Source organism: Thalassophryne amazonica, chromosome 15 (assembly GCF_902500255.1).
Source record: "Thalassophryne amazonica chromosome 15, fThaAma1.1, whole genome shotgun sequence".
NCBI classification, from domain to species: Eukaryota; Metazoa; Chordata; class Actinopteri; order Batrachoidiformes; family Batrachoididae; genus Thalassophryne; species Thalassophryne amazonica.
Genome location: NC_047117.1, coordinates 92,316,921 through 92,333,140, shown reverse-complemented (window position 1 = coordinate 92,333,140; position 16,220 = coordinate 92,316,921). Strand labels below are relative to the sequence as shown.

At 45.8% G+C, this 16,220-nt stretch overlaps 1 protein-coding gene across 1 annotated transcript in view; it reads left to right on the top strand.

The window, feature by feature from the left end:
* Nucleotides 1-273: 273 nt before the first annotated feature.
* The window catches only part of xylt1 (xylosyltransferase I), a 176,807-nt gene continuing 160,860 nt past the window's right edge, over nucleotides 274-16,220 (top strand). Inside the window, exon 1 of the mRNA XM_034187600.1 lies at nucleotides 274-624. Within this exon, the coding sequence (XP_034043491.1) occupies nucleotides 352-624 (273 nt within the window). The 5' untranslated portion in view covers nucleotides 274-351. The remainder of the gene's footprint in view (nucleotides 625-16,220) is intronic.

Sequence of the window (16,220 nt, the reverse complement as noted above, 5' to 3'; positions counted from 1 at the left end):
ATGCCCACTTCTCCAAAGCAGCCAATCATCATCATCATCTGTATTTCACCTGCAGCCAGGTGGAGGTGGGCGTGGCCTCTTGGCTGGCTCATGCCCAGTAGTACCATCACTTGTCCCAAATGTCGCAGCTGACTTTCCGGCACACGGTGCGTCTCCGGCACACGGTGCGTCTCCTCTGTCTCCGCCTCTGACCACACGGTGGCGCTGTGCCTCTCCTCGTCGGCGGCGCCTCCTCGCCTCCGTCGCCGTAAAGCTCAGCCTCCTCCCTCCTCCTCGTACTTGCAGCCGTCGTCAGCCCCGGACGGACGGACGGACGGACGGACGGACGGAGCTCCGCGCAGCCCCGCTGAGATGATGGCTGGCGGCTCTTGCGCTCGCCGGTTGGCCCGCCGGTCCCGGTCCGTGCTGATCGCCGCGCTCACCGTGCTGCTGCTGCAGACACTCATCGTCTGGAACTTCAGCAGCCTCGACTCCGGAGAAGACACACAAAACGGATCGAGCTTGAGGGAGAAGAGAGACCGGGTGGCGGGCGACGCAGCCGGTGGCGGCGACAGTTCGCACCGGCGGCGGCAGCAGCATCTTCCACCGGCCGGGAGGATGGCGAGCCGACACCTCCAGCAGCCGGTAAGACGCATCCCGAGAACCCCGACACGGTCTGGCCTCACAGGAACCACATCACACCTCAGAACCGAAACCGAACCGGCCGACAAGTCACAATTGTTTTAACAATAACCAGTAAAATCACCGGTTAAAAAGAGCAAAGGTCAGAATGGGTCTTGTTGCAGTTTGCCTGATGATTTTAAACGCGAGATTACTGGATTTAAAAAGACATAAATGTTTGAAATTTGTCTGTAATGTATATAATAATAATAATCTGCCTAATAATCTGGTTGTAGCAATAATTTGGTTGGAATAATAGTCTGGCTGTAATAATAATCTGTCTATAATAGTAATCTCATTGCAGTAATAATCTGGTTGTAATAATAATCTGTCTGTAATAATAATAATATGTCTATAATAATAATCTGGTTGTAATAATAATCTGTCTATAATGATAACAGCTCAGATTCAATTAAAATGGCAAAATTTTGAGAGGAAAAAGAGGTTTTAACTGATGCTTAATGAACATAAAGCAATGCAACCTGCATTTAAAACCCTTCAAACATGTTTTAAAAAGGTGTTAAATCATGTCGTAGCTGAGATTGTCTTCAGATGTGTCAGATCTGGCTAAAATAAGATTGTAACTTGTTTTAAACTCTTCTGTATCGTGGATTGACTGAAAGTGCTGTTAAACCATTTTAGTGTATAAACAAGATACTACTGATTTTAACATCTGAGCTCCAGTTAAAATGAATTTAAACTGGCAATTTGAAATTTTAAAAGCAGTTTAAGCTTCCTTTCTGTTCTGTGGTTTAACATCACTTAAGTCACATCATGGCAGATCTTGCTAAAATTGAGGTACTTGGATTGTAACTTATTTCAGCATGCTGTTAAACAATTTTAACCTGGCTATAAAACAGAAAATACTGGTTTAGCAGCTCAAATCCAATTAAAAATGGATTTAATAAAAAAACTGAAATAAATTCAAACATAACTTCATTTACTATATGGTTTCCAATGCATCTGAAAAGATCAGAGTCATCTGCATACAGCAAAACTTTTATTGGCCACACGGAACATAAACATCACAACAGACTGTCGCCAATATGATTGTGCAAATACAGAAGGCCATCAATCCATTATTGATTATGTCAATTACTTTTTCATATCATGGCTGAGTCTGATCGAGCTGGAACAATTTGATAAGCCTTTAGTGTGCACAAAATTAAAAATGTCTTGTTTCTATATGTTGTTATGTAAGATATGAGATGAAATATGATGATTTCATAAAAACTGTATATTAATTGCTTATGTTGGATTTTGTTGTGTTATTTTGAGCTCAATCAAACTGGAACATTTCTTTCCCGTTACTTGTGCGGACGATGCGCTTCATGGTTTTGGTTCTTCTCGATGCTGACTTGACTTCACTGAGCGTGAACAGGGATCAAGTCTGGGTTGAGCATCTTGTTCCAGGACACTTTGGACACACAGTCAACCTTTCATGTTTTGGACAACCTACTGTCCAACCTGGTTTCCTGCTACCTAAAGTGATCGGTTCAAATCCCAAAGATGTGACTGACACCCATGTCAAAGAGAGAAACGCAGGAAGCTGCAACAACACAAAGTTCAGCAATTCTCTTTAATAAATGATAATCAGTCAATTATTCAACCAGGTGATCGCCATTTTTCTATTGATGACTAATCAGCTAATTGGCTAATCTTTTTTCAGCACCACACAGACATGGTGAGTGTGGTACCGCCCGAGGTTCTGATTTTCAATGATTGATGTCGTGTCTCTTTCAGTGAAAATGTAAAAAGGTTCCCCAAATCCAAGTATGTCTTTGCTGAGGCGGCTGACGACGCCCAGGAGGCCGCGCAGGTTCTGGGTTTGAACAGAGCTTCGACACAGCGTGTGGTTCATTCTCACAACCGACACCAGGATTTAAATCCACAAGAACTGGCCTGGCTGCTCACGTGGTCCCTCATGCGGTTCGGCTCCCCTAAAGAACGTGGGCGCGCTGGTTCGGAGCAGCGTGCAGCGTTTTGGCTCACTGAGCTGCAGCCGAGTCTTCTGGCGTCGTGGAGATAAACCGAATCACACGCCGTGGCCTTGCACGTGCACAGATCGCGCGGGTCGCCATTATCAACCGAACACACTCACCTCACCTGGTTGGAATGTGCGTCCGACCCGTGTGTGTCTGCACGGTGCACAGACCGACGGTGTGTTTCCTCACAGTCACAACGTCTCTGTGCAGAACATCTGTTTATTTTACACTGGAACACCTTTGAGCACTGTTACAGTACTGTACTGTGTGGTTCTACTGCAATACTCCAACACCACACACACACACACACACACACACACACACACACACACACACACACACACACACACACACACACACACACACACACACACACACAAACAGACACAGACAGATAGCTAGATAGATAGATTTGCATCTTACTGTAATGATTGTAGTCCATGCATGCACCAATACCCCCCCACTCCCCCCAACTACCATGCAGTAGCATTAAGATGCAGTAGTACTATCACAGTATTGCACTTAGCCATTGGTGTGTGTGTGTGGGGGGGGGGGGGGGGGGTGTCAGGAGCGTTTTGAGGATTTTGCTGTAAATTCCAGTGGAGGCTGCAGGTGGGAGCTGATAGGATTTAATTGATAATAACGCAGTTATCAATTCTGCTTGTTGGTCCATTTCTTTATGGTTTTAGCTGTAAGTTTAAACATAGTATAGAATCTTTCCTAGTAACATTTCAACATGTAAAAATGAACTGTGATGACCCTTTTCTTAGTAGGACATAACTTTTGAAAACAAACTAAAAATGTTAAATATGGGAAAATAGCCACACTTTTTCCAGAATATAAATCACACTTTTTTCTGTATTATATGCTGTTTAATTTGGGATTATTTTGTGATGCAGAGTTGGACATCATTGAGTTTGACGTCATGATGTAGAGTTGGACATCATGGTGTAGAGTTGGACATCGCTGTGTTTGACATCATTGAGATTGACGTCATGATGTAGAATTGAACATCATGGAGTTTGACATCAAGAAGTAGTTTGACATCGTGATGTAGAATTGGACATCGTAGTGTTGGACATAGTTGAGATTGACGTCATAATGTAGAATTGGACATCATGGAGTTTGACATGAAGACGTAGTTTGACATCGTGATATAGAATTGGACATCATAGTGTTTGACATCGTTGAGATTGACGTCATGATGTAGAATTGGACATCATGGAGTTTGACATCATGATGTAGAATTGGACATCATGGAGTTTGACATGAAGACATAGTTTGACATCATGATGTAGAATTGGACATCATAGTGTTTGACATCGTTGAGATTGACGTCATGATGTAGAATTGGACATAATGTAGTCTGGCATCATGATGTAGAATTGGACATCATGGAGTTTGACATCATGACATAGTTTGACATCATGATGTAGTTTGAAATCATGATGTAGTTTAACATCATTATGTAGAATTGGACATCATGGAGTTTCACATCATGACGTAGTTTGACATCATGATGTAGAATTGGGCATTGTGGAGTTGGGCATCGTGATGCAGGAGCGAATTGTGTTTCATGTTTACGCCACCCTGGACCCGTCTCATGACTTTTAAAGGAGGGATTTTATCCCATCACCCGGAGCTCCCTCACACAGTCCATGTGCCTGTCCAGCGGTGAGTCCGGCTGTCTGGTTGATAGTCTGTCCACTCGCTTTCTGCATCTCAGTGGCCCGCAGACGCTGACCAGTCCAGCGTTGGCCCGTGGATGCTGACCAGCGTTGGCCCGCGGACGCTGACCAGCCCAGCGTTGGCCCGCGGACGCTGATCAGCCCAGCGTTGGCCCACGGACGCTGACCAGTCCAGCGTTGGCCCGCGGACGCTGACCAGTCCAGCGTCGGCCCGCGGACGCTGATCAGTCCAGCGTTGGCCCGTGGACGCTGACCAGCCCAGCGTTGGCCCGCGGACGCTGATCAGTCCAGCGTTGGCCCGTGGACGCTGACCAGCCCAGCGTTGGCCCGTGGACGCTGATCAGTCCAGCGTTGGCCCGCGGACGCTGACCAGCCCAGCATTGGCCCGTGGACGCTGATCAGTCCAGCGTTGGCCCGCAGACGCTGACCAGCCCAGCGTTGGCCCGTGGAAGCTGATCAGTCCAGCGTTGGCCCGCGGACGCTGACCAGCCCAGCGTTGGCCCGTGGATGCTGATCAATCCAGCGTTGGCCCGTGGGCACGTGCATTCCCTCAGTTGGTTAATCACTGCGTTTCTGCTCTCTGCTCGTGGGTGGTGTGGGTTTGCGAGTTGTCCAGCCCGAGGCTGATGCATAAGTGCCAGCTGATGCTGCATGAAGCTCCATGCCTCAGAGAGACGGGCAGCACTTTCATCCAGAATAGAAGGAGCAAGAAGCTCCATTATGACAATAAAATCATTTCTACGTGAGAACTGGTGCCGGATTCAAACGTTACATGCGGCTGTGGATGTCTCGTCACAGCAGGCGGCGGCTGCACACATCATTAGTGGTTCTCGCTCGTTGTGTTTCTTGAGGCAAATGCTGTTCCAATCCAACAAACACCACGGCTTCATGATCACATCTCAGCCTTATCTGGATCACGCAGCCCACTGTGATACTTTGAGTATGTACGGTTAACGTATGTGTGAGACGTCAGGGACGACCTGATACCACGTTTGTCCATAATGGTGCTCTGCACAGTGAGACGTGTCCATGTGGTATAGGTCATGTTAGCAGTACATACAAGCTCTTGAGTGTTCAGTGTTTTCACTCAGTCACAAATATTTTGCTGATTAATATAAACTTTAGATCATCTCTCTCGGCCTATTGGTTGCGGAGATATAGCACAAAATATGTTTTTCTTACCGTGTATTTTTGGGCCTTGATCTATGTCCGATTCTGCAGCCAATCTGCTCTGTGTCAGTCTGATCCCGTCAGACCTCTGAAGCTAAGCAGTGCATGACCTGGTTAGTACTTGGATGGGAGACCGCTTTGGAACACCAGTGGCTGTGTGTGTTTCTCCAGGTAAAACTGGAGTTGAGTCAGGAAGGGCATCCGGCATAAAACTTGTGCCAAATACCAATATGGATCTGGCTGTATCCGCTGTGGCGACCCTGAGCAAAAACGGGAGCAGCTGAATGGACAACAACAACAACAACAACAACCTATGTCCGATTCTCTCCAAAAGTTAAACATCTTGAGATATCTGCCTGAATAATATTCCCACAAATTTTGGAGAAAATCCTTCCAGCTGTTTTTTTAGTTATCTTGCTCACATACTGATAAACACACAGCATGGATTACAGTACACTGCTTTACCACTTCATTGGCAATTAGGGTAATTACAGGCATCATGACATGTAATAACTCTGAAAATAAACACGTTATCAGGGTTCCTGCAGAGTTACATTGCAGCAGAGGGAATTTTTTGACAGAAGTTTTTGCAAACAGTGCTGCATACTCATATGGAACTATAATTAGCATCAAACGCTAAACAGCGACACTTCAGCCTTCCACTAGCAGCTGCTATCTACAGTTTAAAATGATTTTATTTTGAAAGGAGACTCAGGAAACACATGGATACTTTCAGTAGCTTTCCTCAGCTGGACTTCAGTGCGGCTCACAGCCTCATGCTCTGCCGGTAATACCGATATTACCATTAGTACTACTAGTATCACCATCAGTACTCCCAATATCACCATCAGTACTACTGATATCACCATCAGTACTACCGATATTGCCACCACTACTTCCGATATCACCATCAGTACTACTGACATCACCATCAGTGTACCGATATCACCATCAGTACTACCGATATCTGCACAACTACTACCGATATCACCATCAGTACTCCCGATATCACCATCAATACTACTGTTATCACCATCAGTGTACCAATATCACCATCAGTACTACCAATATCGCCACCACTACTACAGATATCACCATCAGTACTACTGATATCACCATCAGTGTACTGATATCACCATCAGTACTACCAATATCACCAACAGTGTACTGATATGACTATCACTACTACTGATATCACCATCAGTACTACCAATATCACCATCAGTGTACTGATATCACCATCACTACTACCAATATCACCATCAGTACTACAAATATCGCCACCACAACTACCGATATCACCATCAGTACTACTGATATCACCATCAGTGTACTGATATCACCATCAGTACTACCGATATCACCATCAGTGTACTGATATCACTATCACTACTACTGATATCACCATCAGTGTACTGATATCACCATCACTACTACCAATGTCACCATCAGTACTACTGATATCGCCATCAGTATTACAGATATCACTGATAGTGATATTGGTATTACTTATTCTAGGTAACAGTAAACTATATTATCCTGACTTTCTTGTGGCCCACTGGTGAGGTCTGGGGGCATACGCTAGTGTTGCACTTCACTGCATCTACAGCACTATGGAATAGTCTTGGGTCTTGGACGGCAACCACCCAACCAGACAACTGGTCCATCTGCTGCAGCTACGATAAACATGGGTGTGTCCTTGGTGTTCTCCTCTCACTTTGGTCCTCAACACTGAAGCACCTGCATGCTGGATCATGCCTAGAAAACCACACCACATGGCCAAAATGTGGCCTTAAAAATGGTAATAATATGGTGTCTGGCGAGTCAGGTGTCTTTGTCGACTTTTGCAGATGATGTGGTGTTTTTTGTGGATTTTGCAGTTGCAGCACTTGAGAAGCTGAGTGAAGAGTCGGCGTGTCTGGGTTTGTGATTGTCATGGATCCAGGCCCTGGCTGACTTCCTGGACTCGGCAATCAGACGGGGGTCTGTTGTGGTGAAAGTGTCGGCCTTCTCAGCAGTGACATTCACATTTTTGGGAACTCCACCTCTGAGGTCGAGAGATGCCTGAAGAAGTGGGAGAAGGTGGGCCTAAAGATACAAACTAGGCGTGGCTACAGGAATGACGTTTAGGCGGGCGCCGAGTGATGGTACTGGGCGTCTCTGAGCAGCTCCATTAACAACGTACTGCAGTACTTAATTACCAGAGATGAGAGTGAGCCGTAAACGAGGGGAGGTTTGGAGTACCGCTGTGTACTCTCTGCACATCTCATCTCACTGAAGCAAAATTATCCTTGAAACAGTGAATTCTGTCAACAAATAAAGCCTGTCGACTGTGAAAAATGATTTTTCTGACTTAACGAGCACATCCTGCTCAGCAGCGTTAATTAGCTGTGAGCGAATCTTCAACGTCTTTAACACTCAAGGTGCTTTGAGGGGAACAACTGGGTTCTCTCCGGGTGTCAGAGCGCCACGCACTGAGTGCTTCCACTGGACCTGCGTGGGAATGTCTCGTGCCTGTAGCCACTCCCACTTGGTGCATGAGTTTCACACCTGTAGCCACGCCCTCTGGGAAACGCCGGTAGCACTGGGCTCAAACGTTACAACGGTTCTTTAACGGCCTTTTCACAAAAATGTTGCTAACAAGAGAGTCATTTTCCATGGCGTCTGTTTACTGAAGGAAATGCTATCTGGGTTCTAATTAACAGGTGAACGTGTTACCGTAGCAACACAAAGCCCAACCCCAACGCGGCTGCAGCCTCCGCTGCCTGCACATCTGGCCGTCAGGATTTTCTTTCCGTCTGCCGTGGCAGACGTGTGCTGTCACTACCCAGCATGCTCAGCGGGTGTTCTGCTCACACATGTTGTCAAGACTTTCCCTGTTCGTCATGGTAACGTTCCCACCGATGTGGAGTTTTTCCGTGTCCTGAACGGTTCCCTGCAGTCCGAGTGGCATTACAAACCGCCGGCAAACTGACATATTTTCCAGTATGTTGCATAAACTACGACCACAAATCGTGTCCATTTTTTTTTTCTTTTTTTAGAAAGTGACACACTTGGCTTTGCTGAAAACTGTTACAGATGTTGTCAGAAAGGAAAGCACAGAAATGTGGGAAGTAAAAAGAGGAACTAAGTCACAGACTCCATATTTTAATATATATTTTTATGCTTTTGACTCTGTGGCTGTTCAGTCGCAGTAGATCCAGTCTCTTTTAGTAACGGCTGCTTTTATAACACCATCCTCAGATTTTTGATAAAACTGATTGAAACTCTGTCAGAATAAAGAGGTTGGAAAATCCTGCTCGTACCGCGAGGCGTGTTCAGCGCTCCGTCACACATGTTTTGCATTTGGGAGATTTACTCCAATCTGTCGGTGCTCTCGGAGTACCAGCCACCGCCGGGGCCACCGCCATGACCCACACAGCCCCCGTGTGGACTCACACGTCTGCCCCCTGACAGACCTGCACCGCTTACGAGTCCTTCTTGCCAGATTCTTTCCACTTGAACAGACACGTAGCGCTGAAGTCACGGATGACTAACACAGCGCACAGTGGCGTCTTTATCTCAAATTCATCAGGCAGCACAGATTCAATTACACTTTGATTATTAAATATTTACCTGAAGTTACAAACCAGTATTCCATTATTACAACATGGATCATGTTTGAAAGGAAGTTTGAAGACTGCAAATCGGTAAAGTGTCAGTTCTACACACACACACACACACACACACACACACACACACACACACACACACACACACACACACACACACACACACAAATTCAAGCAGCTCAACACACTGGAAGCAACAGTCTGCTGGGGAATCGAACAAGGATCCTTTAATCACAAGCTCAGATTGTCACCTCCCCATGATAGTGACTCACTCTGTCATAATAACACTTAACATCTCGTTATGAAGAGAAAACACTGTTTAAAATGAGTGGGGGGAAATGGATGGTGGGAATTTTTTCTTTCCATTTAGCGTAAACACTGTTAACATGACCAAAATACAAATCACATAAAACAGCCAACTCTTTTGAATTATTCCTTTTAAAGTGTTGGCTAATGACTACGATGGGTTAACATGGGTTTTGGGGTCACGTGTGCACTGTGAGCCGACTGGTTGCACTGATACATACATGTCTGGACTCACAGTCTCCATGTTGCATCGCTCAGCATTTGAATAAAATAGACTTTTCATCTATTTTTTCCTCACCTAGGTGGCCGTATAGCAGCTGCTTGTCTCTTATCACTGTAAAACATCCACTCTGACTGAAAATGAACAGTATCTGGTCATTTTGTGTCTTAGAGCTAATTTGACCAAGGGGTGATGTGGTCCCAGCCATGCTTGACAGCATTGTAAACAATGCAATCAAAGTGTTTTTCTACATTGTTCAGTAAAATAAAACTTTCCATATCAGCAAAAATAACACCGATACTCATAGGAGTATGTTCATGAAAGGGTCATATTGGCTGATATTATAGACCAATCGATATATTGATCAGGTTCGATTTCAAACTTACCACATTCCACAAGTAAGTTCTGTAGCCTACACCCATCTCCCCGCCCTGAGGCTACAGGCAGACATGAGGCCAAAAATATACCCTATTTACTGGAGTATAAGTCACACCTTTTCTGTCTTATCAGATTTTTAATTTTTTTTTTTTTTTTTGTGCATTGCTGTTATGTACTTTTTATTATTGACATTTATTCTTTTACTATTGGAGTTTTTAGTGCTTTGATTCCTGTGAAAGCAATTTAAATAGTTATTATAATTGTTATAAATAAGAAACTTGTCATTTTTCATTATATATTTTTCATTATATAAGTCACACCTGAGTAGTAGTCACAGGGCCTCCCCAACTAGTAAATAAAATGTGAGATTTGTGGCGGTGGCAGGTGCACTGTGTCAGAGGTCTGCAGGTAATGACTGTTGCTGGAGTTATTTATTTCTAGTTGTGCTTCTCTTATGCCTCTCTTACATGTGAGTTGCCAATCACTGTCAGTTTCTGCTTCTTCATATCATCGGCAGGAAAGCAGCTTTATTAGTGATAACTGAACATTAAATTGGCCTTTCCCGAAGGTAAACTCTCAAACAGCGAGTCCTGCTTTAAACGCGTCTTTGAGGATGCATACATAATTATAGTCCAGGGATGCAGCAGATTCACTGTGATTTCAAACGCCTCAATCACCGCATCAATAAAACGCTCCTGTGTCGAAGCTGTAATGAGGAGAAGTGACGGGCGTCCTGTACCTTCGTCCCGCTCCTCTCAGAGAGAGGTGGAAACATTCAGATCTGAGGGAAGAAACATACATCCCAGACTTGAAAGTGATGCACTGAAAACCCACTGTACTTTGATGTCGAGGTGTAATTTGTATCTCACTTCAAAATCTGCAGAGGAGAAGAAGTTCAATCCTGCAGAATTGTCACTGAGCTGATTCCACCCGAAACAAAATATCCTTATCAATACGCAAACTTCAACCTGGAGACTATTTATAGACTATAGATGTTCTGGATAAACAGTTTCCTGTAATCTGTTTCCAGTCGACGTTCTGAGGACCAACATCAGCGGCACCAATAGCGTTTTAGTTATCAGGTATCAACTGGACGTGACCTCTGTGTGACCTGCAGAGTCGGAGCAGCTAAAGATCCAAAAGACAGATATTTTTACACTGATCCGAACCCAATCTCACAGCAAGTCGTGATTCAGCAGCACGAAATATACATTAATCTATTGGTTTGTGATATTGTGACGAAAAGCGCCTCATTTTCATCACGGCAGCACAAATTCATTCTAATTCATTCTGTGAAGCTGCAAGAAAGTAAAAGTGAAGCGGGGGGGTGGTCGGGGTGGTTAAGGTTGGGGTGGGAGTAGGGTTACTAATAGTTTAAAGTAGAGTTTAAAAAAAAACGTCACAAAAACTTGACAAAAAAAAGTGACACTGAGCTGCACACCCACACATACAACACCTCTCACACACACCCACACGTACAACACCTCTCACACACACCCAAACGTACACCTCTCACACACACACCCACACGTACAACACCTCTCACACACACCCACACATACAACACCTCCCACACACGTCCACACATACATCTCTCACACACACCCACATGTACAACACCTCCCACACACACATGTACAGCACCTCACACACACCCACACGTCCAACACCTCCCACACACACCCACACATACAACACCTCTCACACACACCCACATATACAACACCTCCCACACACACCCACACATACAACACCTCCCACACACACATACACCTCTCACACACACCCACACGTACAACACCTCTCATACACACCCACACATACAACACCTCCCACACACAGCCACACATACAACACCTCTCACACACACCTACACATACAACACCTCTCACACATACACCTCTCACACACACCCACACATACAACACCTCTCACACACATCCACATATACAACACCTCCCACACACCCACACATACAACACCTCCCACACACACCCACACATACAACACCTCACACACACCCACATGTACAACACCTCCCACATACACCCACACATACAACACCTTTCACACACACCTACACATACAACACCTCTCACACACATCCACATGTGCAACACCTCCCACACACACCTACACATACAACACCTCCCACACACACCCACACATACAACACCTCTCACACACACCCACACATACAACAACTCCCATTCACCCACACATACAACACCTCCCACACACATCCACACATACAACACCTCTCACACACACCTACACATACAACACCTCCCACACACACCCACACATACAACACCTCTCACACACATCCACATGTGCAACACCTCCCACACACACCCACACATACAACAACTCCCATTCACCCACACATACAACACCTCCCAGACACACCCACACATACAACACCTCTCACACACCCACATAGAGTACAATAGGTGCTAATTAGAGCTATTGTTTAGTCACTAGCCTATAGCAGTCTGCCTCTCGGTAGGTGGGGTCTGGTTAGGTTTAAAACTCCAGCTTTTGTTGGCTTCTGGTTTATTCTTCTCTGCAAGAGTCAAGACAGAAGTCAGACGACCAGAGCAAGAAGGAAGCTTCTGTGATTTGAAGCAAAACATCCTCACGTCAAGCAACACCCACACATACAACACCTCCCACATACACCCACATATACAACACCTCCCACATACACCCACATATACAACACCTCCCACACACACCCACACAACCCCCCAACACAGACACACAGTCCTCCCACCATATACACACCTACACACACAATGCTCTCCCACACACAAGCCCCTCATACACAGACCCACACACACACAACCCCTCCACCCACATACAATCTGCCCCTAACATCCACCCACACCCCCACACAACACCCCACCACACGCAGTCATCCCCCATACACACACAACCACCCACATACAAGCCTCCCCACACAGACACAACCCGCCCTACACAAAAGCACCGACACTCACACACAGTCTGCACAATCTGTGCCCCATACACACACCTACACTCACAACCTCCCCCCCACACACAACACCCCACCCACACACAGTCCTCCCCCACACACAAGCTCCCCACACTCACAACCCCCCAACACACACACACATACACACACACTCTGTATTGACGAGTCGTTGTGTTGATGTGAGACAGGAAGACGTTCCAGTCTCAGTCCTCATGTTTGTGACGGTGATGAAGTGGTTATAAATACCGGACACACAGACACGGTCAGCAGCAGAACGCGGACCAGCGTGACTCACCGAGTCCCGTGGATGATGCCGGCTCTTTGTTCTGTGATAGTGGAGAGTTTCATTATCATATTACGCTTAACAGGGCAAATGGATAATTACATCAACAAGGTAATAGCAACCGGCGTGTTGAGCGTTTAACATCCGCACAGCGCATTCAGCGCTCTGCACGCAGGAGGCCGATAAGGACGGTGGGAGAGACGGTGTGCTTGTGTAACTTTGCCAGGCAGGAATTGATCAGCGCCCGTGAAGTCATGATGAGGATGAGGACAGACACTTAAGTGAAGCAGTTTCTGATTTAATGTCTGACATCACTTGATTGAAGGCTTTTCTTCTTTGATATTTAATTTAAAGCTTGCAGCTCTTCAGTGCTGCTGCTCTTCATCTTCTTCAGCAGCACTTTCACCCGTGTTTGTGTGAAGGTGAACGGTGACAATCCGCCCCACAGTCATGCACGTTTGAGGTCATTCATGCTAAGATAAAGGAGGTCTGTGGTACCAGGTCTTTTCAGAAGGTTCTTGGGTCTCGCTGGAATGACTTTATGTCAAACGAGTGGTTAATTATTGAGATTCAGATGAGGAGGATCACTTGCTTTGTGAGGGAACATCAGTTATGACAGTTTGTTCATGTGACGTGTTTCTCTGGGCATGATCCAGCATGCAGGTGCTTCAGTGTTAATGACCTCAGCACGTGGAGGGGGTCAAAGACACGCCCACATTTCACCTGAGCTGCAGCTTTCAAACCAAGTCCATTTGGAATTACTGTTCCAAACATTCCAGCTGGAATGACTCCGTTATCAGTAGAAATGCCCATTAGCTTTGAGGAACACGTTCTTGCCACTTCACCTGGTTCACTGTCACTACGTGTGTGGGGCAGCTGACTGAGCCCCACCCACTGTGAAAGTCCAACACAACCAATGTAACCTGAAACGTCCATGAAATGTGTCTCAGCATATTTTGGTTCGGTTCTCTTGACTTAGACGCTGTGAAGAAACACTGATACATTGCACCCAAATCTGACAGTAGTTATAAAAACAGACAGGCCTGTTAAAATGCAACATTGAGGTCAGCAAAAATAAGTTTATATATACGTTGGACCATGTGACTCTAAGCTCGGGATGGTGACAAGACCACTGTATCACGTCCGAGTCAAGACCAAAACCTTAAAGGGTCAAATGTTAGTCAAGACTAAGATGCTGGGATTTTGGTCAAAAGTCTTTGAAGGAGGCAAGACTGCATTATGTCAACATGAACACTGTATAAAGTCAAAGTACACCAAAACTGAAGATGTAAAAATCTCTGAGGTACGAGGTCTGTTAGAAAAGTATCCAACCTTTTTATTTTTTTCAAAAACTATATGGATTTGAATCATGTGCGCTTGCATCAGCTAAGCTTGAACCTTCGCGCATGCATGAGTTTTTTCACACCTGTCGGTTGCGTCATTCGCCTGTGGGCAGGCTTTGAGTGAGCACTGGTCCACCCCCCTCGTCGGATTTTCATTGTCAGGGAAATGGCTGAGCGATTGGAGCAGCGCTGAATCAAATTTTTCCAGAAACTGTGAGAGACAGCCAGGTGGAAACCATTCAGAAGATTCAGACAGCTTTCGGTGAGGATACTCTGGGCGTCACACAGATTAAGGAGCATTACAACTGGATTAAAGACGGCAGCCATCGACAGGCTGAAACGACCAGATCATTTCCAAAGTGAAGGCTGTGTTGATCCGGGACGTCGTCTGACTACCAGAGAAATTGCAGAAGAGGTGGACATCAGCACTTTTGAGGCACATTCCACTGTTACAGGAGATTTTGTAATGAAAGACGTGCGGAGGAATTCGTGCGGCAGGACAGAGCCGCAATGGCGCACAACAAAAAGCACATCCGTGTTGGAAGTCTCACTGGACAAGTTGTGACATGCCCAGCTGTTACACAATTTCTCGGATACTCACTTGACTGAAAAGCCACTGAAAGCCATTCGAATCTTCCGATTGGTTTCTGCAATTTCTCTGGTAGTCAGACGATGTCCTGGATCAACACAGCGTTCACTTTGGAAATGATCTGGTCGTTTCAGCCTGTCGATGGCCACTCGGAGCGCGGCGCGCCCTCCGCCGGTGTGGGCCGTCTTTAATCCAGTTGTAATGCTCCTTAATCTGTGTCACGCCCAGAGTATCCTCACCGAAAGCCGTCTGAATCTTCCGAATGGTTTCCACCTGGCTGTCTCGCACAGTTTCTGGAAAAATTTGATTCAGCGCTGCTCCAGTCGCTCAGCCATTTCCCTGACAATAAAAATCCGACGAGGGGGGTGGACCAGTGCTCACTCAAAGCCTGCCCACAGGCGAATGACGCAACCGACAGGCGTGAAAAAACTCACGCATGCGCACGAAGGTTCAAGCTTAGCTGATGCAAGCGCACATGATTCAAATCCATATAGTTTTTGAAAAAAATAAAAAGGTCGGATACTTTTCTAACAGACCTCGTAGATGTTGAGCTCTTCAGACATCTCACCTTAGTGTGTTAATACGTAACTGTTAATATAAGAACTAGAATTTTTGTTTAATGTGCGGAACCTATTCTAGTCCAAGACCTAGTCAAGATCCAGTAGAACTGCTTTCAACTGAGAGATGAGGCAGAGTAAGTGGAAAAGGTGTTCTCAAGACCAAGACCGGACTCAAGTACTATGACATGGCTCTGAGCTTTCTGCTGTTTGATGCTTTTGTAGAAAATCTTTAAAACAGCTAAATCAGAGTACCGCCACGGCTCGGCTCTCTCATGTTGCATGTGTTTAAGAAAAAAACCCATCACCTTAAATTTGTAAGCTGCTATCACCCCGTAAACCCCCCCCCCCCACACACACACACACACACCAGCCCAGCTGTCTGTCCTTCTTGCACCCCCCCTCCCCCCGCGATTTTCATCATCCTTCACC